Source organism: Lagopus muta, chromosome 1 (genome assembly GCF_023343835.1).
Source record: "Lagopus muta isolate bLagMut1 chromosome 1, bLagMut1 primary, whole genome shotgun sequence".
NCBI lineage: Eukaryota > Metazoa > Chordata > Aves > Galliformes > Phasianidae > Lagopus > Lagopus muta.
In genome coordinates, this window is record NC_064433.1 from 48,253,026 (window position 1) to 48,280,218 (window position 27,193).

At 40.9% G+C, this 27,193-nt stretch overlaps 2 protein-coding genes across 3 annotated transcripts in view; both read left to right on the plus strand.

The window, feature by feature from the left end:
- Positions 1 to 817, plus strand: part of TTC26 (tetratricopeptide repeat domain 26) — a 43,884-nt gene extending 43,067 nt beyond the window's left edge. For both annotated transcript variants that reach the window (XM_048945047.1, XM_048945055.1), the window contains one exon: positions 57 to 817. The gene's annotated coding sequence lies outside the window, so the exon portion shown is untranslated. The remainder of the gene's footprint in view (positions 1 to 56) is intronic.
- Positions 818 to 13,465: 12,648 nt separating this feature from the next.
- Positions 13,466 to 27,193, plus strand: part of UBN2 (ubinuclein 2) — a 53,546-nt gene continuing 39,818 nt past the window's right edge. Inside the window, exons 1-3 of the mRNA XM_048947085.1 lie at positions 13,466 to 13,903; positions 18,125 to 18,217; positions 23,796 to 23,897. Of these exons, the coding sequence (XP_048803042.1) occupies positions 13,499 to 13,903; positions 18,125 to 18,217; positions 23,796 to 23,897 (600 nt within the window). The 5' untranslated portion in view covers positions 13,466 to 13,498. The remainder of the gene's footprint in view (positions 13,904 to 18,124; positions 18,218 to 23,795; positions 23,898 to 27,193) is intronic.

Sequence of the window (27,193 nt, forward strand, 5' to 3'; positions counted from 1 at the left end):
TTTAATACTTGGGGTTTGGTTTCTCCCATGCATTCTGAGTATTTCCTTCTTTGCAGGACCTTCAGACATGAAGCAGGTTGACCAAGCTGAGCAAGTGTCGTTCAATGAGACTGCAAAACAGCCAGCAATTTGGGGTTTTATTTTGTTTGGTTTTGTTCTTGTTTTTGTTCATTAAACCATTATTATTGATGTGTTTTTCTATGTAAAGAGTTCTATATACTACCAGCTTAGGGTAAAAATACATTCTGAACACTGTCCTTTCCTGGATAAATTGTCTCTTATATCTGAGCTGTTAAAGAGCTGTTATCTCTCTTAACACTAAATCTGAAGATGAGGGTTAATCAGTCCCAAATGCTGAGATTCAAATTAGCTTATGTGCTCTCTAGGTTAGTAACAAAGCATGATGATAGCATCAATTTCAGTGCATGGAGGTTTGACTGACTTGAGTGTTTAATCTTGCTTTGTTGATGTTCAAAAGAACCAGAGCTGAATCTTTAGAATAATTTTCTTCAGCTGTTACTACCCTAGTTGCAAATAAATTTATTATACTTTTGAGGTAATTACTCTAATGTGTTCTAAGGAGAACAATTCTGGACACATGACTCTAAAAGAAGACAATAGCTGTAGCACAGAAATGTATTATATGGTTTGCAGTGGAAAACATTTGTATATTATTTGTAAAAGTAAAATTTAGAATTTGTAAATTTGTAAAATACTTTTGAAGTATTTTTGTATCTTTTTTTTTGGAGGGAGAGGAGTCTGGATGTGGTATTCACTGCTGTCTGTGCTTTGATTAAAGCTCTTAATTGAATTTACAGTTGAATGTCAGTCTGTGTTGCTTCATGCTGAAGGAATTCAAATAGTATATTCATTTAGCTGTGGAAAAGGATAGATCTATGTCTGGTTGTTAAATGTATGTTCAGTAGTCATACAAAGGCAAGCCAGTGGCCTTGGCCCTGATTTTGAAGCTGAAAATTAGGAGGCTGGGTTTCTATGAAACATATGTGATTCTCAGCCATGTAACATCAGTGTCTTTTACCACTTAAAGCAAAAACTGTGGTTATCATCGCTCAGGTATCTGGAAATATTCTGGTCATTGTGGTCATCTGCATTTACTTGGAATCTAGAGAATAGATAAGCAACAGTAATAGAGGCTTTCACAAGGGTCATGGCAACAATATACTGATTCAAAAGAGAAGGTGTGAAAAGAGCATGAAGTATTTTCCCTGAAAGCAGTTACAAAACACATTTCACTTGGAAAAGGCATTTTTGTCTTCCCTCCCAATTTAATTAACTTGGAGACAGATCAGGAATACTACTTTAAGTCTTGGTACAAAGCTTCAAAAAATCATGCTAGTGGCTTTGTAACAGATGTTAAATGCATCTAATTACTCTCTTTATTGAAGGTAAACCTGTAGGAGAGCTGAAGAGCATCCAAATCCATTGCAGACCATTGTACATGTTGGATGAAACTTCTGAAGGAAGTGTGTTGGCATTGTTGCATAGGGCTCAGGGACTCATTTAAAATTCTTTGTCTGTGATCAGTGGAGAAGTTTTTGAAAATGTTGCCTTTGTTCACTATAGTTACAAAATCATATTTAATATGCTAAAGAATGTGTTTTTTAGCACAGTACATTTTATTGACTGATAATATTTATCATTTAAGTTGCAAGGAACTGGGGACTGCAGGCTTTTGCCTTGCGTGGTGACAAAATAGGACAATATATTAAGGTATTGTCCCAGCACTTAAAAGTCCTAGTAATGGAACAGGCGTGTAGGTACTACTAAAATGCAGAAGAAAGGTCCTGAAATATTGATGTTTTGTTTACCAGAGAAGTATGTTCAAGAACAAAAATGTGATAGAAGTTGCCTTAGTTGATACAGAAAGAGAGTGGAAAACATCTAAAGTTGTTTCTCTAGTAGTTAGCAGAACTTGATCTCTGCCCATTTTCAAATTCCCTGAAATGTAGGAATTTAAGGAGTCACTAAATAGGAAAGCTGGGAGCAAAGGGAGATGTGCAAAAAAAAACATAACAACAAAAAGGACCTACATAGAACTAGCAGGCAGTGAAGAATGCGTGCGCAGAGTCAGGGAAATGGTAAGTTTAATGGGTCAGTAACAAGTGAACATAAAATTGAAAACAGCTGTATTTCAGATAAAGTAGTTGAAGAGTGACTTAGTCAAAAAGAAATGGTTGCATCATTAGAATTACAAGGAAGAATGTGGAAAATACAGCTATTTCTTTGTATTCTCAGTAACCATCTCATTATGGAAAATATGATATAGAGGGTGGAAAAAAGGTACAGCATTAGCAATCATAGCATTAACAACGACAGAGAAAAAACATTGTAACTGCTTTGAATTGGGCGCTGACCCATTCCTGATAAATAAAGATTATGATCATAAGCTTGATAATACCTGAGCACTCATGCCAGTAACATCCAAGTATTCTACAAGGAGGACAGCTGTGCTTTTTATTACTGCAGTATAGTTATAGAGGGTTGCTGGGCGTCAGTCAGTGGGAAGTTGGTTGGTAGGTAGTTGTGTTGTTGCTAGGTGCGGGTTTTCAGGTAGAGAGTAATTGCATTGTGGCTATATATATGAAAACATATATATATATATAGTTGTAATTGCATTTTTGTTTCCATTTTCCTTTTCTGTCTTAGTTAATAGCTTTTATCTCATCTCACAAGTTCTATTTTGTTTCCAGTTATCCCACTTGGGAGGCAGTGAGCGCAGGCCATGTGGTGCTGAGCTGCTGCCAGTTTATACCACAACATCCTCATACTACATGGTAGTAAATTTCATCTGCTAATCCTTGTATTGAATCCCATAACTTGACTTTCCATGAAAATATTTGCCAGCAATGTTGTCAGTAAGAAGTAACCTTTGTACAAGTTTTTGTACATGTATCCTTGAATGTAGCAAATACGTGTTTTATCTAATTCAGAATGACCACCCTTGAAACTGCTGAAGTGATTGAGTGGAGGAACTCTTCATCTCAGTGCAGTGACCAAAAATGTAGAAGCATCTTGAGAAAACACGTAGTTAATGAGCATGTCTACTAGCCTGCAGGTAGGGAGATCAGCCCTGTCTTTAACTGACCAATTGTAGGCTGGAGGCTGTATAGGGGTAGTGGTCAAGTGATTAAAAAAAAAAAAAGTAAAAATAATTTTTTAAGGATGTTTTCCAGCCTGGAAAACTGGCAGAGTTTGTCAACTTGCTTTTTTTTTTTTTTTTTTTTTTTTAATGGTTTTGTGGCACTTTTTTTAAGTGGTGTTGTGGTGCTTAGTTTATCACTGGGTGAGACATTAAATATGTTCTTTCATACTGCTGCTCACTATTCTCCTAAATTGTACTCAAAAATTGTATTCACACTTTTTTGCTGATACTGTATTACTGTATTCTTTTAAATGAGTGACATGACATTAGTAATGCCTAAATTGCTTTTGTATAACTGCTGCACAGCTAAACCTGTAAAAGATCCATGCCATTAGTCACATATCTTCCTATTCATTCTTTGTTACACTAATTTTACAGCATTCTGGAACAGCTGATAGATACTGAGTCCCATTGGTTAAGGCTGCTTGCAGAATTTGAAAGATATTACTCGTTTTCTTTGCACTCAACCACAGAAAAGTCTTCCGAGTTTTGTAGGTACTAAAGTTTTGTTTTCATTTTGAACAGGTAAAGCCGGTATTTGACATCTCTGGGCAATGGCCAGATCCTAAATTCCCTGTAGGATTTGCTTAATTGTTGAATTATACTACCATCTATTTATGGATTCAAAAATAAAAGTCTGTCTTTTGTAAAAGCTTTGACTTTTGAGAAAACTCAATTTATTCTTCAAGTAAAAAGAGAACTTCTTCAGATCATATTTGTACACTATTGTGCTTAACTGTTCCACATTATTTTTCAAGATAATTACATATAACAAATAATAGTGAAGTAAGTAATGGTCTTTAAAATGCTTTTACAACTAAATCTTCAAGAACTGGAACTTAGCATATTTCCTTTCAAAATAATGTACAGGACAGACTGAGCACTTCTCAGATACAGCTAAATTTTAACTGAAAAATGGCATAATGCCTATGTCATCATCTCCAAGCTGAACTTGTATGGACCTAGGAGTTGTATGCCTGTTTTGGAGTCCTCACACCACACTTAAGCTGCCCTGTAACTACAGAAGAGTGATGAGCCTCGGACCTCACCATCTGTTCCTTGATCACAGTAAGCAACTTTTGAATGGTCAGTTCTGTGAAAAACCACACACAACAATGCAAAGTTACACGGTATGCAATAACATTCTAATAATACATCTAATAATGTAGAGATGGCTTAAGTCATCCAGAAAAGAAGCATGCTTCAGTTCCAGCAGTCACATTCCACACTGTAATGCTACAGCTCTGAATTTGTTACCTGATTTTTTGTTTCTTAGGAACGGTGGGATCTTTATGCACGTCTGCTTCAAAGCTGCTGGTAATCTTGCCTCTCACCAGCACGTGTACACTCAGGTTGAGGCCATTATGTGGTTAGCCATTATGTGATGAAGCACAATGTCTTTTTCAAGTCCGTCAAATAATTTATTTAACACGACTTAAACATTTCTCATTAATATCAGTCTATATGTGATAGCTTTTTCTAAGAAAACTTCAGAAAAATTAGATTACAAAATCTGTAATACCAGGTCTTAAACTGTCATATTCCTGTTATTGATGGTTACCATAGTAATAGTATTCTATAAGTTAAACCATACTTTTGTCTGACTCATTCATGAGGTCACAAGTTCTGAACTTGAGTCATTGCTTAACAGACAGGGAATAATTTAGTTATATAAAACTATCGTGGTTTTCCCCACTACTTAAAGTCAGAAGAGCTGTTTTCAGGTCAGAGCAAAACCATTTCCAAGGCCAGTTTTACATGATTTTGCACTCGATTTTGCACTCAATAGCTGTTCTCAAGCAGGTCCTGCTGCTGCATCCACTTTTCATTTCTGCATGTTCTCCTTGCCTACCAAGTGTTTTCCCTTTCCATTGAGCTGCTACCATGTGACTTACAGCACAGTCATAAAGCTTTCCACGTATCTGCTCCTCCCCTCACCCCACCTCTGAACACTGCTTTCCTTGCCCTACTTCCAGGGAACATTCAACGTTTGTTCTGATTTGTGAAATATGCTAAGTCCTATGGAGAACTCCAAATGAGTACGACTCTGAGAAGTAACTTTAAAATCTCTTAGAACCGTGACAAAGTAGTCAGATAAGTACTCAGCGTAAGTTACATCTGACTGTATAATTACTTATCAATGTAAGGAGGAATACTGTTTAGGCCAGGAAAATGACATTTGAAATGTAGCTTGTTTTCACAAGCATTTCTGGTATGTAGCTGCTGCTCTGATCTTAAACTTCTCACTGCTATTGCCGTTGTCCTAATATTCTAAAAAGTCTTTAAATTTCATACATCTTCTTAAAATACAGCTTGAGATGGTAAGAAAACAGACTTTAATAAAATTCCATTTGTCCGTTTAAATTATTCATGTATGGAAAATCACTTTTCACAAGTAATTTTTCAGATGCTATTTTTAATGCTGTGGCAACTCAAAAGCAGCTTTGTGTTCAATCTGCAAGCTTGGTATGTCGTTAATTCCCGCGGATGAATATGTGCTTTGCTTGTTGAATACAATTTGGCTTGGAAATAAAATCATGGAAGTATGAAAATGCTGAACCACGCATGCAAAGAATACTTCTAGCTTGTATGAATGTTAAAAATGCGGTAATTTGTTTATGCAATCATCCTCAGCTGCGATAATGTGCACTTATTTAGATGTAGAATTTGATGTAAGGCAAAGCAGTTTCCAAAGTGCTGAGAGGCACCAAAAGAGGTGGTGAGGATGTTGGAATTTTTGTAAAATCAGTCTGAAAGCCAAAGGAGAAAATAGAGAAGAAGAAAAATCCTCCAGGGTCACAGCCAAATATTACTGCCTATGTCAAACAATTCCTAGAAGGTTGCTTTGTGATCTACAGCGAATGTGTCATTCTGGTTTTTGGAAGAGTGAACACTGATTGATAGTTGTCTCCAGAACATGGACAGTACTTTTAAAACAACGTTTTACAATATTTGTAAGTGTTTTATAAATGAAACATTTTCTGATAATCAATAAAATATTAATATTTCACGAAAACAGGGAAATGCAACGCTGGTGAGTGGGCAAGGCCAGGCTGCCTGTGGTCTGACTGGGTCCATTTCTATGGGCACTGTGAGGATATTTGTCTCACCCGAGGTCAGCTCTTGGAAGAGCAAATCTATGGCACATTAGCTTTCCTATTGCTGGGAATTACTTCCAGAGCCTTTTACCTCATTAAACAGTGTTACTTTGAGTGTAAAACCACTATTCCAGCTGAGAATTCTATGAAAAGCCAAGTTTTCTTTGCTTTACAGGTGGGTGCTGTAGCTACTTAAAATAGTGACTCATAGATACTTGTGTGTTTTTAATTACTACTGAAAGAACAGAACCAGCAGACAATAACAGAAGGTAAAACAATTACCTGACTCCAGAGTTTCGGCCAGGCTGGTAATCTTCCGCTGCCTCCAGGGGGGCTGGCCTGATGGAACAGGCTTTTCACTGCAGATAAGTATCCCATTCAGCAAGCATCTTTAACTCTGGGGGTGGAGAGGTAGGAGGAGGGGGAGAGGATGAGACAACTCTGAGCACATAATCCCTCTCAATCTCAGTAAATATGTGGGTGTTTTTAAACCGTGAAATGAGCAGGTATGAATCATGAAAGACTTAGTGCTATTAAGGAAATCTTTCTAAAAGCAGTGTATTTTTTGAAGATGAAAGGTGCTTGCTTGTTCCAGCAAGGAGTTTTAACAGCAGAAGTAGAAACAGTTATTAACTATTACATTAAAGAAAATAAGAACATTTCTCTTGTTACATCTTATAATGCTAGCTAGAATTGACTTTGCTACTGTTATCTGAGGAAGAAAATTACCATCTTTTGCTCGGAAAAAAAACACACTTAAGAGCTGATGCTTAACATTAATTAGAAAACTTAATATCTCACCACCCCTTCAGGAGGAGTTTGCTCTTCCTCGTCCAAGATGCAGTTGATGCAGTTCTTTTTGTTTTCTCTCACTCTTTTTTCTTCCTAACATAGTTCATGCCGCTATTCCACATAAATTCAGCTTTTGAGGCTTTCAATTTTTTCTTAAGTTCCTCTAAGTTAACAATCTTTTTTTTTTTTTTAAACTAGCTACTTTATTACAATATTCTGTAGATGACAAAAATCACAAATCATACAGCAGCGGTGTCAGTTTGCAGTTCACTTTGAGAAATTACATGTGAACAGTACAGACAATCAGTGTAGGTAGGACTCCCTTTGACTGGTTGGGAAAACCCCAGTGCTATTTACATGTGGTCCTGTAAATCCTGTTGTTTTTCTAACTTGAAGACTTGCCCTGGTGAGATAAATGCCAACATTATGTTTTCATCAGAGAACCACGGAATTTTTTGAGCTGGAAGAGACCCTTAAAGGCCATCTGGTCCAACCTCCTTGCAATGAAAAGGGACATCCAGAGCTTGATCAAGGTGCTTGGAGCCCCTCCAGCCTCACCTTGGATGTCTCCATGGATGGGGCATCCACCACCTCTCTGGGCAATCTGTGCCAGTGCCTCACCACACTTACCATAAACTTTTTTCTTACATCCAATCTAAATTTCCCCTCTTTTATTTTGAAACCATTTCCCCTTGTCCTTTCACAAGTGACCCTGAAAAAGAGTCTGTTCCCTTTTTTCCTTCTTTCTGCCCCCATTTAGATACTGAAAGGCCACTTCCAGGTCTCCCCAGAGCCTTCTCTTCCCCAGCTCTCTCAGCCTGTCCTCACATGGAGGTGTTCCATCCCTTGGATCATTTACATGGCCCTCTTCTGGATGCACTCCGCTCTCTTATACTGAGGACTGGACATCTGGACACGATAAACTAGGTTGAGATCTCACAAGAGCAGAGCAGAGGGGCAGGATCACCTTCCTCTTCTACTGACTGTGTTCCTTTTGATGCAGCCCAGGACACAGTTGGCTTTCTGGACTGTGAGGGCACATTGCTGGTTCCTGTCCAGCTGCCAAGTACCCCCAGGTCCTTTTTGGCACAGCTGTACTCGATCCTTACATCCCCCAGCTTGTACTCATAGCGAGGGTTGTCATGATCCAAGGGCAGGCCTTCCACTTGGCTTCGTTGACCCTCCGAGGTTCAGCTAGGCCCACTGCTCAAGGCTGACCGGATCTTTCCAGATGGTATTAGCCATCCTTTGGCTGTGTCAGTTACACCACACAGCTTGGCATAATCCACAAGTGCAAAGAGTGCATTAAATCCCACTGTCAATGTCATTGATGAAGGTCATCTACCTAATAGACAGCCAGTGCTGTCCTGGTACACAACACAGTTTTAAAAGACCATGATTGATGGCAGGAAATGGATGTATCTAAAGCCAAGTCTGAAGGAAAAGAGCATTTTCAGGGTGAGATCTCTAGCTCCAGGAGCAGTTTGAATGTAGCCTTTTGAAAACCTTTTGAATGTAAGCTGTTGCTACTTTAAAAGGAGAATAAACGTCCTGTTGCCATTGAAAATTTGATTTTTTGACTAAGTTTGTTCAAAGCTTTTCTTAAAGTTCTTGAAAGATTTTGAGTGTCTCATAGGTTCAAACTTTCATTCTCCAAGAAGTAAGGTTTAACCAGTTCATAGGGTACAACACACCAATGTGTGGGATAAAGTTCACCACTATTCCTCTACCTTGAAATTGTGATAAATTCCCTTGTAAAGCATTTCCTAATTACCTGAAGCCAATGAGCTTTTCCTAACCCTCAAAATCTGGTATTCGTCCACCTGCCTACTGTCCTTCTAAAGTACTGTCTACCTCACTAAATAAGAGAACTTCGGACCTTTTAAAAGTGCGGTATCTGGTAACAACTCTGAACACATATGCCTGATTCCTGTCTGGCAGAATTAAATAGTATTTCTCTCCTAAAGGAAAGAAAGTTTGAGGTATGTTCTGCAAGATTTTTGTATTTTTGTTGAAAGGAAGAACACTTGTTCCAAATGGTTTGCATGACACTGACGCTTCCTTTGGAGAAACAAAGAGGTTCATTACTCCTTGGGCTGTGTTATATCTGTTTTCCTGCATGTACTGAAAGTCTCTTGATCAAGTTTTATATTCCATTGGTTGTGGCATTGCTTTCTGGATTAGCCAGGAGAAAACTCAGAAAAAATGTAGGTAGAAAAGACAAGTGGAAAAAAAGAACAACCATTCAAATTCAGAAAGCCTTCTTACATGTAAAAACAGCAAGGCCAGCCACACTGCTGGTGCAGTGGATTCTTGTGATGCAGAAGCGTTTCTAGCAAAAGCTACACCAATGTCATCCTACCTGCAGCTGCAGCATCTCCTGACACAGCAACGAAAGTTGCAGCAGTTTCAGTGAAGGAACCACAGCAATCAACAAGATGCCTGGTTGGACTATAAGAAACCAAGATTTCAGGAAGAGATGGTGAGGAAACAACCTGTGAAAAACGAAGATGCAGTCACAAAAACAAAGCCCCAAATGAACAGAGGTGTCCTTTGGTGAATTTTGAGTGGCTGAGTTCTGTCTGGCTCCTACTTCACTGGAGAATCCAGTGTTCACCTTAAACAAAGTAGAAGCTCTTAAAGCTGCCACTCCAGGCCACATAAACTTAAGCAAGAAAACTTATATAGGTTGTTCCAAAAGTAAGGCTTCTTTTTTTTTTTTTTTTTCATGGAAACAGCAACAGATACAAACAGCACAATAGCACTATTTGATAGAGCAAATTCTCAGATAAAAAAATGCTGTTTTTCAATATAGTCACCACTATTAGCTATTTCAACTGCAATGAACAACAGCCTGCATGCTGTGCTCATAGAAAATCTGCATCAGTGCAGGTGACCCACTGTATCACAGCTGCTATGGCAGTGTAATTGCTACAAAAACATTGCTCATGCAGTCCACCTTTCACTGGCCCAAACAGACGGAAGTTAGAAGGCACCAAATCCAGATGATATGGTGGGTGTGGCAATGTGCTCCATGGTCTTCAAAGTGGTGTGAGGCCTGGCGTTATTGTATTGCAAGAAAAAGATTCTGGAAGATTCTGATTCTGGAAGTTTGAGCCTTCAGCTTAGTCAGCCTTACAACATAGTGGTCAGAATTGATGGCTTGTCTGGGTTCCAGGAAATCCAGAAGGACCATCCCTTTTCCATCCCAAAAGACAGAGCACATCATTTTACCCACTGAGGGCTGCATCTTCAACTTTTTTCTTCAATGGAGATTCACACTGCCACTCCATGGAATACTGTTTTGACTCCGGCTCATAATGGCGACACCACATCTCGTAAGAGATAATGACGTGATTCAGGAAATGTCACCTTCAGCCTCATATTGTTTCAGTAGGTCCAGGAAACTTGCATAGTGTTCTTTCTGTCCCTAAGTGAGCATTCATAGGACTCATCTGGTGCAAATTTTGCAATATTCCAGTGTTGCCACCATCAATTACAACACATTGAAGCCAATACCCATTTCTGTACACAAGTCTGTAATCCACCGATTGGTACTTTATTCCAGCGCCTGCTACACTTGGATCTACTGCCAAGACTCTTTATGATTTAGTTCAAGATATTAAGATCTACAGCAAGCTTGCTTTGGTAACTTCACTTTAAATTCAGACATCCAGAACCACTATTTGTCTAGCCATATAAACAAATGTTCAGCCTCATAAAAAAGAGGTGTGCTCCAAGATGCTCAGATGTTAGATGAAACAGGTCTCTGAGGATTTATTTATCTAGCTAATCTCCCAGAAGAGAGGAGGAAGAGGGGGGAATGTAAATGCAACAGTAAGTATCCACAGAAACCTTACGTGTGAGAAAGGCTGCTACTTATATCAAAGTCTGCATTGTCTTAACTTAGAATAAATGGCTGCCTACTGCTTCCAAGAACTAGCACTATTTTCCTCTGTAACCCTATCGAAGATCAGATCAATTATTGCTCTTTTTTTTTTTTTAAGCACGTTACAAATCTGACGAAGATGTCGTTTCAAGTGTATCTACACAATAATCAACAGAATTTTAAGTACTGGTTCCAGATAACTTGCAAGCTTCATTTTCTTGTGGAGTACGTCTTACATTCATTACATCTGAATATGTATCTACAGGACTGAAAGTCAGAGTCAACTTTTAAGTTAGATTCCTCCAGTGCAAAGCTTATCTTCACCCCTTTCCAGAATATGTGCAAATATTACCTATGAACATAAATTGTTATATTCCTGTTACTATACTGTACTTCAAGCTCTCATCTCCCATATGGTATTTGAAAACAAGCATTCAGCAGAGTCACAAAAGAGCCCAGTATTTCCCAGTTACACTTCTGTTTGCTCAGCACTAAATTGCTCTTTTGACAAGGAAAGGTCTCCTTCTACCATCAGAAGCCTTAATAGTACAGGCTATGTAGAAACTTTGATGAGGACTAGAATCTGCAGAGCAGGATCTGCAGGTCTGGAGCTTAGTGACACTGAGTCCAGAAGTAGTTATTGTGTGCCTCATCTGATAAATGTACAAAATTTGCAACAGAAAAACAGGTGGGATTTACAAATAGTTTTATGATGTTGAAAGTTGAAATGTATGTGAGGAATACCTGTGCCACACTTGCTAGCTCATCAAATCATAGAATATCCTGAGTTGGAAGGGACTCATAAGGATCATCAAGACCAACTCCTGGTGACCCAAAAATCAAACCCTATTGTTTGAGACCATTCTTCTTGAACTCCAACAGCTCAGGGCCATGCCAACTGCCTCGGGCAGACCCATTCCATGCCTTCTACCCCCTGGTGCAGACCCTGTCCCTCACCCCCAGCTGCCCCTCCCCTGACGCAGCTCCATGCCGTTCCCTCGGGCCCTGTCGCTGTCACACAGAGAAGAGCTCAGCGCTGCCCCTCCACTCCCTATGAGGTGCTGCAGCCGCCATTAGGCCTCCCTTCAGCTCCTCTGCTCTGCACTGAGCAAACCCAGGGACTTCAATCACTCCTTATATATCTTCCCCTCTGGATCCTTTACCACCTTTGTAGACCTACTTGTACTGGAACATGAAAGGTTTTAAGACAAAAGAAATCTCTTTGACTACAGCATTCAACAAAGCCTTTCAGAAGGACTTCAGGGCAATGTTCCCTAGACCTGGTCAGGCACTCCATGACTTCCTGCTGCAAGTAAGATTCTGAAGCATTCTCCATTCCCTTTAGTGAAACTGTAGTGTTCAGGAACAGCATTCCAATTTTGTGAACGTTCTCTGCAGCATAGAGTAGACAAGTCAAAAAACTTCACATGCAGGGAGATGAAAACATCACAGAGCTGTGCTGAAGGCAGATTGGAAAGTGGGTAATGGGCTGTGTGGAATGGTTTGTTGTAAATATCAAAATAGATACACAAATTACACTCATCTTGCATAACATGAGTACATTTTAAATTAAAAGGAGAACTCAGCTGCCTCAGAAACACTGAAGCCAAGGAAGAACAAAAGATGATAACATCTTCCTCCTGCCCGCTCCAGTGCAGGTGAATATATGTTATGGGGATGCTCATGGTTTCCTGAGATTCCACAGTGCTTTCTTTGTCGGCATACCCTGCCTGGCAGTGCCAGCATCAGTCTGTCAGGTAGGAGGTGGCAGACTGAGGCACCCTGCTTGCAGGCAGCTCAAGCTCTTGGAAGCATGCCGCTCACACCCTGCCTTCTTCGTGTGTGCAGAGAGCAGTTCTTCTCACCAGCCTACTGCCACCAGCACTTCACACGGCCGCAGAGCCCGCTTTCCTCACGGGACCACCAGGGCAGGACCTCAAGGAGGTCAGCTCCTCAAGGAGCCATTTCGGGCCCAGGCCCGTCGACGGCGGGGGCCGCCTCCGCGGACAGCGCAGATCGCACCTCACCCCGTCCCGCGCTACCCCTGCTCTCCCCTCTCCTTTCCCGCCTCGGCGGGGCTTCCCCTCAGGGCGGCCGCTCCCCTCCCGCGCGCGCGATCCCCGGGCGCCAACGGTGCGGCGCGAGGCGGGGGGTGGGGACGGCAGCGGTTCGGCCGCCATTGCCCCGCGCGGCGCGGCGCGTGCGGGCGGCCCCTTTAAGGCTCCGACGGCGGCAGCGTGCACATCGCCATGGAAACCGAGGGCGGGCGCCGTCGGGCGCGCTGACGTCGAGGGGAAGCTGAGCAATAACAGCCGCGACGCGGGGCGGTACGACGGTGTCGGCGGCCTCGGGGCGCGTGCGCGGCCTCGGGCCTGCTTCTATTTATGTGGGGGGGCGCCAAGATGGCGGAGGCGGCGAGGAGAACGTAGGGGGCAGCTCAGACCGGGCGGCGGAGGGGGGAGGGGAGAAGGAGGAGCCGGGAGGAGGGAACGCGGAGAGCGGTGTCACCGTTCGCGCGAGGCGGGGGCCGGTGAGAGGGCGGGGGGGCGGCGGAGGATGGCGGAGCCGCGCCGGGTGCCGTTCATTAGCCTGTCACCCGTGAGGCGCCGCGAGGCCGAGAGTCCGGCGCTGGAGCGGGAGCCGGGGGGCCGCGAGCCGGAACCGCCGCCGGCGGGCCGCGAGGTGCCGCTGACGGAGCCGCCGCCGCCGGCGCCCCGGGAGAGCGCCGCCCGCCTGGAGCCGCCCCGCGAGCCCGGCCGGCCCGAGCAGCCGCCGCAGCGGGAACCCCCCCGGCCCGAGCCGCCGCCGCCGCGCCAGGGCAGCCGGCAGGAGCCGCCGCCGCCGCAGGAGGCGCTCCCGCTCCGCCAGACGGTCCGCCTGGAGGTGGTGCTGAAGGACCCCACCGAGGAGGGCTGCGTGGAGTTCAGCTACCCGGAGCTGCTGCTCTGCAGGGAGGCGCGGGTACGGGACCTCCCCTTCCCTCCCTTCTTCCTCCTCCCCCCTTCCGCCTCCTCCACCGTAGCGTTATCGGCGGCCTCGTCCTGCCGGGGTGTTTGTCCCGGCGCTGAGACCGCGTTCGGGAGAGGGGAGGGGTTCGCTTCGTCGAGGAGGGCGCCTCGCATCCCGGCTCTCTGCCCTCTTTCTGCCTGGGTAGCGGTGCGGTGTGCCCTCTGGGACCGGGAGGCTTTTCTGGCGGAAGATGGAGCTGTCCCATGTTGGGCTGTTGTCTGTGGGCTCTCTGCTGGTGAAGGAGTTGTTAGCCCGGCTCTGTTGCCAATCTTGCGGAGCAGTGGGGTGAGCGTCAGTCCTGGAGGTGCATTACGGAGTAGGAGTTAACCTCGTTGCAACTGGCACCTCACCCGTAACTATCAGAGCCTTCGCTCAGGAAAAGTTCTTCCTCTTTTTCTCCCAATCAGAAAATACTTAGTACTTGGGCTCCTGTGTTTATCTTGCAGACAGTTTTGAGGGGCGAGCAGTATCACCAATGAGCAGGACAGAGTGCTCAGTTAGGAAAGAGTCAGTCCTGCTGGAGCCAGTCACTCTGTGAGGTGCAGGTACTGATGAAGTTACACTGTGTGGTTGTGGCTTCTCTTAATTTCTCTGTTTGATTTTAGAGGAAGTTTTTATCTTCTTGGAAAAGGCAGGGGCAGCTGCTACAGAGGCAGGTAGCTTTTGTGAAATCTAAGGGCAAACTTCAGGTACTGGTACTGATACTGTCATTGGCTTTTCAAATCCAGCATAACCATCAGCACATAATAACCAGCATAAAGAGTGGTTAAAGGAGCAAAATATTTCTATTTATATTTCTAACAGTGCTTAGTGGCCTGTTTGCTTCTTGCACAGTATGGAAGGGATGTAGAAGTGTGTTGTGTTCAAATGCTGAATCCCTCTGTGACTTCTGATGTAAGTTAAAAGCTCCAGCCCTACAGCTGCTGTGGGCAAACAGTGCCAGCAATGACTGCTCTGGATTGTAGCAGCAGCCTGGTGCTTTGTGGAGTGATGTCTTTCTGAGTAGTTCCTGTGTGAGGATGGAAGTTGTGGTAGTGTTTCAGAGTGGGCCTGCACATAGAGGCAGACTTTGTCCCCTGATAATCCCCACTTGTAACTGCTGTTTTTTGTAGATTGTTAATGTGTTAATCGCATAGGGGGGGAAAAAGTATGTTTATGCTTCTGATGAAAATTCCATGTTTTCTGGAGGAAAGTGGGGGGTGGGGGGGTGGGAGGGAACACTGATGTAGAGGAGTTCTGTTACAACTAAGATCAGATAGATAGAAATAGTGATAGAATTGCTTCATAAGGAATCTCTGACAGTACAGATTGAAGATCAGTAGATTGTAATATTGTCTCTTTCTGGACTGTGAGGAACAAACAACTGATTATGTAAAACTGTGTCATAAATTGTGATCCTTTAAAAGCAATTCTGAACTGTTCAAAATCTATTGTGTAGTTGTCCTGTCAGTTTAACTTCTTGCTGATTACAAAGCAGAAACTGAAAAGGCTTCTCTATATAGCAGAGGGGACTTAAAATCTTGCCTCAGTCAGCATGCAAAGGCGAGGAGCATGTTGTGTCCAGGAGTAAAACAGGTATCCCACTTCCTTCATGGTTATAGGAAACATAAGAGGAGAGCTTGCTCTGCACAAATCAGCCTCTCACTTAATCCCTGGTCACTCTCAGACCAAGAAATGTTGTAACCTCTTCAGAATCCTAAAATAGAAGCAATTATGAAAGGAAGACTGATTCTGCTTGTGGAGTAGAATAACTACGGTGATGTGTAGTAGTTAAGGCAGCGGAGAAAACTGCTTTGTTAAAACAGATCTTGAAGAAGAATCTTCTGCCCTCTGTCATTTTTCTGCTGATTCTGAGATTTGCTGTGAGTTAGTGGTAAGTAGTTAGCAGTTAATGCTGTTGTTTTAAATGGAGCTTAAGCTTTCAGAACTTAGTTTTGTTATAAAGTTAAAATGAACAGTTCATACAAACTTAGTTATGCAAACTGTTTTTGTAGGGTGAAGACTGATGGGGTTTTCTGAAGACTATTGTTTACTACTTATCCCTTATAAGTTACTCAGTTTCCTTGAAGCTATTCCCATTGAAGTTCAACATGACATAATTCAAAACATGTCTTTATCCTGTAGTGTTGCTTGGGGCTAGAGTAGCCAAGAATGGATCTCCAGAGGCTCGCTGTTCTGGAAGGGGAAAGATGTGTAAAAATTCCATCAGTGTATGGGAATAACTGGAAGCATTAATTTAATAGGTCTCTTAAGCAGTTAATAAAGAATACCAAAATTTACTTGACAGGTTGAATGCTACCTTTTTTGTTGCTGTTGTTCAATTCGAAAATTGGATTTACAGCCTGAAGGAGAAGCTGATGAAAATGTTTCTGATAAACGTGTGGTGTTCTTCTCCTTTGCTTTTTTTTAATACCAGTGAAGAAAGCATCCTTTGGTGGGGTTGTTTGTACAGTTCATCTTCTGGTAGGAATAACCACATAACATTTTTGTTTAAAACAACATAAAATGGTTGAGCCAGAAGTCCACATTGGCTTGTGTCAGGCAGGCTGTAAATGTGCTGAAGTATTAATGTCTTGAAGTTAATGTGAAGTTCGAAAGACCTGACTGCCTGAGCCCTTACGTACTTTCAAACTGAAGTTTGCTAATAACTACTTAAAGCATATAACAAAGTAGTCCAGCTACACCTTTGATGGTTTGGTGAAGAGATGAGAATTAACTAATTTTCCTTGACCTGTGTTGGAGTTTGGCAGTAGAGGCTGAACCTTCCCACCAACATTCTGTTACATGATGTTGCTGTGACAGAGGGCAGCAGATGGGCAGTCGGACAAAATGGTGTCTGACATGGAAATGCATATGAAGCAAAGGTGTATCATTGAATTCCTCCATGCGGGAAAATGGCACCTTTTGACATTCATGAATGCTTATTGAACATTCCAGACAGTGGATGTGAGCACAGTGAGATGGTGGGATGTGTGTTTCAGTAGTGGTGAAGACGGCATTGCTGATGGAAATGCGTCACTATTGAAGAAAAATACTGTGTTGTCACTGGGAATTTCTTCTATCAGTGTTTGTGTGCTCTTTGTATCTGTTGTATTTCTCCTGGAAATAAATGGCAGGCATTACTTTTGGAGTGATCTATATAGAGTGGGTTTTCCCTGCTAAAAGGAAAAAGTGTTTTATGAATTGAGCAGTATTTACATTAATATGTAGCATGCAGGAAAGGCATATGTAACTTAGTAGATGCTTCTTGTAAGTACTCAATTTCTCTTACTGGGGGGGGGGGAATCTGGCTTTTCAGAGCATTGCATGTTGCTTTTTGTTCCATCGTTGGCTGTTATAGAACTTGATTTATTCATTGAGTGGTTCATGTGAAGTAAAGTTAGAGAAGCATCTGTGAAGGCCTAACTGTTCTGCCATGTTTTAGAACTGTTACCACTCCCACCCCTTTTACTGTATTTTATATAGAAAATTGACAAATGCAGTTGTAGTTGTTTTTCTGGGAAAAAGAAAAAAAGAACACCTTTTCATGCTCTTATTATTCATTGACTTCTTGTCAGTGGAAACTCAGAAGTGAATGCTTCCTGCTTATTTATACAGCTGGAATATTAAATCATGTTATTCTAGCTGCTGTAGTGGCAATACTGTAGTATTTGTGCTGTGAATTCTGAAGTTATCCAAACAAGAATATAGCAGTAAGGAAGTTTGGGGTGGTAAGGGTAAGCTACTTGTTACAGTGTGACTTAGCAATTGAAAAATTACATAGCATTCTTGCTGGTTAGCGTACTGGGTACATCTTGTGTGTGGTACCTGAGGATCACAGCACCAATAGGGTAGGCACCAGTGTAAGTTATGTTTGGAGTTCTTTCTCTTTGGATCTCTAGTTCGACCAGCGTTCTCTTCTGCTTATGCTTTTGGTTGAGGTTGCACTGGAATACTTAGGGAAGCGTAACGCTGAACCTTTAGTTTTGCATTTGTCTCTTCACTAGGAGGAGACAAGTAGATGATAACTGAATGGCTTACACTCTTTTGTAGAGCATGAAGTAAGCATTTGGACCCTCTTAGGGATTCCCACTACTTGGTCATTAGAATATACTTTATTCACTTTTAATAGGTTTTTACTAGCCATATCTTATGTTTCTCTTGTAATTGAATGAATACTTCTGCCTTTTTCAGAAGAAATCTGTTCACTCAGAAGATCCTTTCAACGATGAACAACGTGAGCGGCACGAAGTGGAAGCACTAGCCAAGAAGTTTGAGGCAAAATATGTGAGTTTCTGTGCCTTGTTAGCATGTACAACTGTTTAGTTGTGACGGTGTGGCATTAACACCAGGTTTTGGTTGCTCAGTAGAGATGTTGGTGTAATGTCAAATGACTTCTGTATATGTCGGAGCTGGCCATCTCATTTATATTTCATCTAAGTAGCTTGAAGCTGCTACAAGATTATTAGACAAGTCTGCTAAATAGATTTCTCCATAGGATAGTATTGCCTGTGAAGCTATTCTTGGGAAAGCTTCCTATGTAAGGGCAACTGAGTAATAAATGCAGGTCGATATTAGTGATAAATACTGTTGTGCACTACTGAGCAGCTCTTCTCTTAAGGCTGTGTACTGACAAATCTTGATGAATTTCTGACTAGTTTGGAATGCTTCCATAGGAAGCTATTATTTAGTAAGTCATCACTTGATGAGTTTATCTTGTAGCTGCCAGATGCCTAAAGTTAACTCTGCTGACTCCTGAAAATGTATCATGAATGACTTGAAGAACTCTAGGTGATAATATAAAGAGGCTTTCACTAATAAATGAAGGTAGAAATCAGAAAGTGTTGTCTAAAACCACACCCAAGCAAGCCTTTAAGAATTCAAATGGGTAGGGTTGGGTGATTAATTCTGAGCTGGCAATCAGAACCTCATCATCGTGCTTCGACATGTTGATATTCTGAATTACTAATAGAGAAGGGAAACAAGAACAGTGCTTTGTATCTTTTGCTATTAATATGCATATTGAAATGTTACTTGTTTGATTTCTTTTTTTTTTCCTGGCGAAGGCTGACTTTTAGGAGTATCTGGTCTAAATATTCAGTAGAAGCAATTAGTATTTCAGAGCATGTTAGATGTGATACATCACAAAAGAAATCCTTAAACTGAAAAGAATCATTTTCTTTTTTTGAAGGGATTGACAGAAACTCAATATAGCCAGTGTACTGAGAAGGCAGTTCCATAATAGTGTTTAGTTTTCATTTGAATGATAAATTACTTTTTGAACTTCAGAGAGAAATATTTCAATTGTACTTTCTAGAAACTCATTTCCATAAAACAAGTTAAGGATTTCAATAATGTTCTAAAACAAGCAGCTTAATTGTAGGAAATGAAAGTCAGTGGAGAGCATGTAAAGCAATATATGTAGGAGGGGTGGGGGTGGTGGAAGCAATCTAGTACACATGCAGTGTAGGATGCATGCATATACATTCATTCATCAAAGCTAAACGTGTACATTTATGGACAATGTTTATTATTAAAAATATGAAAACTTAATTCCAGTGCTCAGTAGCATAAGTAAGAGGCAAATAGATATTTGTAACCATCAGAAAAGCAGTAAATAACAAACTACTGTTTTACCAGGGTATGGATTCATGCTTGTATTTGACTGTGCTTCTAAGGTCCTGCCTTTCTTTATTCTCTGTCATACCTTATGCCCCCACTGCCACAAAATTCTCAGAAGGCAAATGTCTTCTAGGAACAATTTATTACAGTAGGAAGACTAAGGATGGAGGGTGTAGAGATTGATAGTTCTTGTGTTAAATAGTCGCCGTCCTTTCTCTCTTCCAATACAAGAGCCATCAGTCTCTACTTACACTTCACGGTAGGAAGAATTGCATGTCTGTATGCTGACCCAGTGCAATTGCTCCTGTTCTGACAATATCCAGCCAGCTTCTGAATCTTGAGGTGAGACATTTACTCCCTAGCTTAAACTAGGATAGATATCCATTGATGTAGATGCTAATTCTCTTTATCTAATACTTCAGTGTAGAAGTAATCATTGGTTGTATGAGAATGAAGGTTTTTCTCACATTTGCAGGAAGGATTATTTCTTTCTTAAACTGACAATGATTTACCCATTTAAAGTTGAGTCGGTGTCTTCTTTACACAGCATTGATAGTGTAGTAGTGGGGAAAAAAAATGTGATTTGTGGAAAGCACTCTTCCTTAAAGACTTTTTTACTTTTTTTTCATGTAAATGTCTGTACTTATAATTGGTACAGTTTTGGATACATCTTGCTGATACCAACATAAACTCTTTTAATAAACTTTTCTAAGTCTGAGAGTGTAAAGTTAATGCACTGTTTGTTTACTTGATTGTTTAGAACTTTATTGTGATGGCTGTGAGTTTTAATGTGCCAGCATAGAAATCTCTTCCAAATAGTTGCAATTTTCAGTCCTGCTTTCTTATTCTTTAGTAAAATTAAACATTATATGCTGTATGCTGTGAAAACATTATATTAATCTCAGGCAATATTATATAAAATGTTAAAAATAATAATCCTGAAATAAGATCAGTAGTGGTCAGTTATAACAGTTCTCTGACAACATGAGAACCTCATGCTCGAAAGTGTAACAGAGCAAGTGTGTGCTGATGTTGCCTGAGTGTGCCTTTCGATCAGTTTGTGGCTTAATTTCTTCCCAAGCCGCGGGCTGTGTGTTTAGCCACCATTCATGTAGTTTTCTGCCATAAATCTGCCAGGCCATCTTCCGAGCTTACTGATATTTAACGTTGTATTCCACAGCACCGAGTGGCGTGGTGATGGCTATGTGAAAACATTCTGTGTAAAATTGTTGGCTCATAAGTTCGTGTGGTGCTCCTTAATTCATGTATTGTGAGAAAGAGTGAATGGCTTCCTGTTCTTCTCCATGCTGCGTGTGATTCTGATACTATCAGCTAGTCTGTCATTTCATTCTCCAGCTGAACTCTGATACTGTACAGTAGCAGCTTTTTACCTTTAAAATCTTTGTTGGCTCACTGTTCCCTTTTTTTGTTCCAGTTTCTTTTTTTAAATGAAAGAACATTAGCAGTAGGATGCCCTGATTTATCGGTGATATAATCATGACTTCTGGTTTTGTTCTTTTTTTTTTTCTAAGTCCTATTTCTTTCCTTTTTTGACCACTGCTGATTGTCGGGCAAATGTCATAGAACTCCATGTAATGACTCCAGCACTTCCTGAGCAGCATAACAAATTGGGAGCACGCTGTATTTGTTGTTAGGGTTATACTTCCTTTGTGCGGATTACCTTCCTTTTATTATCATAGAATTCAATTTACTATTCAAGTACTGAGAACCGAGTGGTCTCAGTGCTCCTTCAGCTGCCTCTCATATTTACTACACTGAGTAATTTCTGACATCTATCTCTTCCTCCCCGCCCCCCAGCTGTTAGCCTTCTTTGTTGCTTCTACAGATGGATACGTGTTCCTTGGTGACCCATTCGTTCCTACCCTTCGGATACTGGCCTTAAACCAGTCATTAATTTGAGTGGACCTTCTCTCTCATCCAGTGATCGTTTGCTGTCTTTAAGCACCTTGGGGTCTTTTTTTCAAATTTTGAGGTTCTGTTTCCTTCCAGCAAAATTATTTTCTGTCCTGGAATGTGTATTCTTGTATCTCCTGGTTTTGTTTTTTAACTTTTATTAATGTGCCCAATACAGAGATGAAATTGACTCATTTCTGAAGAGTCTTCCAGGGGCATTGTATTTGCTACTTTCTGTGGTGTGAAGGTTCTTTAAACTTCATGTTATGCTCTATCGTTGAATTAATATTTGAGCTTCTGAACAATTGCATGAGTGCTATTTGTAGCTTCAGGAATCCTCAGTTTGCTCTGGTGTCATGGCTGCTTATGCTTTGGGACTGAAAGGTTGGAGAAGCTCTCTGAGAAGAGAGGCGGAATAATACCAGTAGTAAAACTTAATTATTGTGTAGTAAACATTGATGCAGGAGATCTGTTCAGTTTTGTCTGGAACATCGATAGAGATGAGCACGTAGACTTTTAACACACTTCCTTACACATAGCTTGGTAGAGTCAGCCTGAAGGAAATTCTCTAACTGCAGGTATGGTGGTTCAGATACTCTCATGTCTGCTTCTATCTCAAGACAACTTACTGTTTTAATCCTACCTTTACTCACTCTGCTCTTAGAAGACTTTCATTTATTAGGCTTGTCCCGTATCCGTGCTGAATGTCTATGAATAACAATAATGCAGTAAAAATGCATTGGGAAATCTCTGTTAAATGGTTGTATGTACTGAAGTAGGCATTACTGCAAAAAGACTTGGAACCCATGAACAAGGATGTGCTCCCCTGTGTTCTTAATTACCTTAATTAGGTATTTCCTTTATTATTTATTATTTATTTATATTCAATATCTCTTAATTACCTTAATTCTTAATTAGTTAAGAGAAATAATACAGAGCTGGATTGCACTATACTATATTAATGGGATTGTAGAGGCAAAATGCCATAGTGTTCATTAACTTATAGTTGCTACAGAATCATGAGAATTACAAACTTGCGTGAAATGCACTGGAATTTTAAAAAGAACACTTAAATTTTACCTCTGCTTTTCAAATATTTTCTTCTTTCATCCAATTTTTTTTTTTTTTTTTTTTTTTAAAACAAAAAGCTACTGCATGTCTGCGTATTCCCAAAGCATCAGATGAGTAACTTGACTATAGGGGATGACAGAGCGGATAAAAAAAGGTTAGGGGTACTATTAGATTGGAAACCTGAACTAGAAATGGAACTCACCTTTGTGGTTTTTTTTCTTGTACAATTGTGTTTATTGGTTTAGTTACACCTGTTTGTTTGCCAAGAGTATACACTTTGATCATAGTTGGCAAATATTCATGGAAGAGCCTGATACTGTTTTAGTGAAGATGGTGCCCTTAGGCACTTAGCTTTAATAATTTTATATTGACAATTTCCACAGTATGCAGGGGTCAGAAAACTAGGCCTCACATCTTAAGCACTGCTTGTTTGCAAGGCCTTAAGTTCAGTTATCCTGCAGTTGGTTTGAGCTCCATGTGACTTTTTACTGAACAGTTACACTTTCATGTTGGAAGAGTACTTACAGGTTAAACTGAAGTTTACTTTCTCTTGGAGGTGAGTGAATGCACAATCTACAATGTAGCTCATGGCTTTAAGGTAACTCAAGTTACCATCTCATGTCTGGTCCTATCAACTGCAGTGACAGCTCTTTTATTTCATCTTACTGTGTTTTTCTTCAGTTATGTTAAATAAATGCTGTAACCTTTTTGGAAACTCACACTCCGTATCTGCAAGCACCAGATCAATATTTTTCTCTTTTGGCTTAGGCTTCACACTCCTGTAGAAAGGCAGCCCATCTTGTGTGGGAAAACTTGTTAGCAAATGCAAGGCTGTTTGTGTTCTCCTTTGTGATGGCCCTGTAGTGTACTGAAAGACTTAACGCTACCTAAATTATGTCAGTTATATCACTAACAGAATTTTAAAACCAGAGCAATGAAACACATCTCAGCAGAAAATGTTAGGAATACTTCAGTCACCCAGAAACCAGGTGGCTAATGAATAACTTTCAGAAATGATTCTGATAAGGCATTTATACAGCATTTCAGCATGCTTGCAGGAACTCATTCCTATGTGAAAGTTATGCCTTCTGGTTTTTATTTACGTAGACGGTCTTCAAAGACACATCAAAGTAAAACTCTGCTAATTCCCTGAATGACTATCACACCAGTGTTCTACGTTTTATAGACTTCAGTCTACGTATTTGTAGACTTTTGTTTGCTTTCTTCCCAACTGATATAACTTTCTTTTCTTTTCCAGAGTGGAAAGCCCCACAAACATCGGAAGGATCGCCTGCAGGATCTCATTGATATAGGTTACGGCTATGATGAAACAGACCCTTTCATTGATAATTCTGAAGCAGTAAGTAAGCCTTATTAATACAGCAACAAGAAATAAAGTGGCCTTTTTTTCTTTTCTTTATAAAAGGAAAAGAGGGGTAGTGGCAAATGCTTTGTGCTCGAGTGTAACTAGTGTGAATCCAAATGGTAAGTTACTGTGGGCATCCAATAAATGGATGGTTTGTAGTCTGAGATCATTTTGTATTGCAAGAGCTAAGAAAGCTGTTACTGTATCACATATTCCAGTTGTAGAAATTGATTTTATTTACAGTGGTCTGAAATTACACTGGGCTTTGTTTAGTTTCTTGTACTAGCTGTCTGGATTATGAATTGATTACTGGTGGTAGGTTTCCTGTATAAATTAGAATACTGGTCTTTTCTCCAGAACCCACAGGGACACTGAACATCTGAAAATTTTGAGATAAAATAGGTTTGAGATAAAAACAAGGTTTTACAGATTATTTTATGAGTACTTTTCAGAAATCTCAGATGATGTAAGAGAAAAATGCATTAATTGGATGCAGGCAGTATCTATTTGGAGGATTATAAGAAGGCACTTGAAAATATCTTAAAGGTTATATAGAAAATCATAAAGAAAAGAGCTTGGAAGGAAGAGTAGATAATAAAAGCTTTGGGAATATCCTGTAGTTCTCCTCTATTAGATGCCAGAAAGGAGTAGATATTCATTCTTCATTTTTACTTGACTAAACAGTACAAAACCACTAACAAGCACCACCTGACATGTTAGCCAGCCTTCAGTCTCCTCTGGTGAGTATCACAGGACCAAGCAGCCATGATGAAGAGGGGGGAGCTAAAAGTTTGAGTCTTGAAAGGTGAGAGGAAAGGAAATGTAAAGGAAAAAAACACCATGGAAATGAAGTGTATTGTTTAGCATTTATTATGCTGAGCTAATGTGGTAAGAGTCCTGGAAGTTATAAAACCGTTTTGAGAACTCTGTGAACACTGAGCTGTGAGGTTTCTAGTGTACAGCAGTTGCTCTGCATACTGCTGAGAACAGTGTGGGTACACAGAAGGTATGCTGAAGAACTGGTACCTTCTTGAGCAAGAGAAGTCCAGCCATTTACCACAGTGGGTAGCAGGCTGAGCTCATCTCAGTGGATTGTTTTGGTGAAGGCAGTCTGAAGGTGCATGAGCAAGTTGTGTGAAAAGTAAGTTTGCTGTAGATGCTTGGCCATAACCTCTATTAATTTGTCATCTCTTTTCTTGGCCCAGATTAATGTTGGCAATGTCAACTAACATTTTAACTATCTTATATCCCTTGGCTTTTGATTGTGCAGCTGGGACCATACTGGGGCCTAAGATGGTGTCATTTGCAAAGGTCAAATTCTGATCTTCAGCTCAGTAAGAACAGATGTTTCATTCTTGCTGAGAAAGCAGTTTAGTCTGTGTAGGCTTACCTGGGTACTCACTGTTGCTGAAGACAATCACCCTCACTTCTGAAATCTTGTGATAACAATGCCCAAGTTATATTTTGATTTTTTTTTTTTTTTTTTCCCAAGATTTATTTCATTCTATCATAGATCTTATTTATGCATTGAGTACTCGTAGTACAGATCCCTGTCAAAGCTGAATATGAGTTCTTGAGATTTGAACACTACTATTTCTCACACTTTGCTTCCTTCAAGTGCAGTTCTTGTTACCAGTAACACATTAGCTTTGCAGAACCATTTGCTTTGGATATCTCCTGCAAGAACATAGAAAAGGTAGTTGTCCAAGCACCAGAGGGTTATGTCGTGTGTAAGCTACTGGGGGAGAATGGTATATTATCTGAAGGCTGCTCTCCTGAACAAATCATTATGCCTTGTCTTCATAATGAATTCATAGTGCAGACTAGTGAAATGCCATCTCTGTATGCCAGCTGCAGTCTTAAGTCCCTGTTGCTGAGCTTAAGGGCTCTGTAGTGTGGCATTTTAGTTCAGCGAAACCTCTTTTTCATTCTCTATCAGATGCAAATGGAAATTGTTTAGAAGGGAAGCCTAGATGTTGAGTTTGTTCATCTTCTCTGGACAGCTATTAAATCGCTGAGAAACAGCAGAGCTAGGTTCAGCCTAGACACTTCCTTTTGAAATACATGCTTTCTTAAAAATAAAAAGCTATAATGTCCAGGGTACAGATGCTTGGAAGCAATTATGAGCACCTCTTCAATTGTTCCAGGATTGGAGTCCTTTTATCTCCTGTATCCCAGGCAGGATAAGCTTCCTTAGAATGCTAGTCCTTGTCACAGGAGTGAAAGAAATGCTGAACTCTTTGGCAATGAAAGAGATTTATTCTGTACCTTTAGGGAGTTCTTCCTTTTAAAAACAAATGTTGAGAGAATGCTATCAAATGCTATTGAAAAAATCAAGCCAGTAAAACTAAACCTCTTTTTTTAGTAGGCACTCTGAGTTAATGAATCCTGCTTTCTTTGGATCTGTTTGCAAATTAAGCAGTTTTCTACATGCAATGAAGAGGCGTATATAACATGTGGCATGTGTAACTGCATTTGGTTTCTTCAGGAATCAAATTGGTCATTTTCTTCCTTGAAAGGGGAGGAAACAGGGTCAATCTCAGGGACTCTGCTAATGACATGATTGTCAAGTAACAGACTTCAATAGGGCTGGAGTACAAACAGCTATAGGGCATGTGTTTCTAGAGGAAGATTCTTGGAAAGCACCGGTTGAAGTGGACTTCCTCTAAGCAAAGAGGTTTTTCCAGTCACACTCCTTAAAGGGCAGTGGTACCTGCCCTGATAGAGTAGGTTGGGCTCAGGGCTGTTTGGCTCCAGTGCCCCATCTTCAGCCAAAAAGAAAATTGCCTGAGATTCCTACTGATCTTACAAACCTACTTTCATTGTTCTCTCTGGAAAGAATCAATCCTTGCCTATTGAGTATCACAGAACTGTAGGGGCTAGAGGGCACCTCCAGAGATCGAGTCCAGCTCCCTTGCAAAGCAGGTCCTCTACAGTGCTCTGCACAGGTAGGTGTCCAGGGGATCTTGTATATCTCCAGAGAACAAGAATCCACAACTCCCCCCCGGGCAGCCTGTTGCAGTGCTCCATCACCCTTACTGTGAAGAATTCTTCGCATATTGGTGCAGAACTTTCTATGATCAAGTTTCCCCTTGTCCTGTTCCTACAGACCACTCAAAAGAGGTTGGCTGTGTCTCTTTGATTCCCTCACTTAAGATATTTATAAGCATGAATCAAATTCCCTCTTGAGTTGCCTTTTCTCAAGGCTGAACAGATCCAGTTTGCTCAGACTTTCTCTCATAAGACAGATGTTCCACACCCTTAATCATTTTTGTGGCCCTCCACTGGAC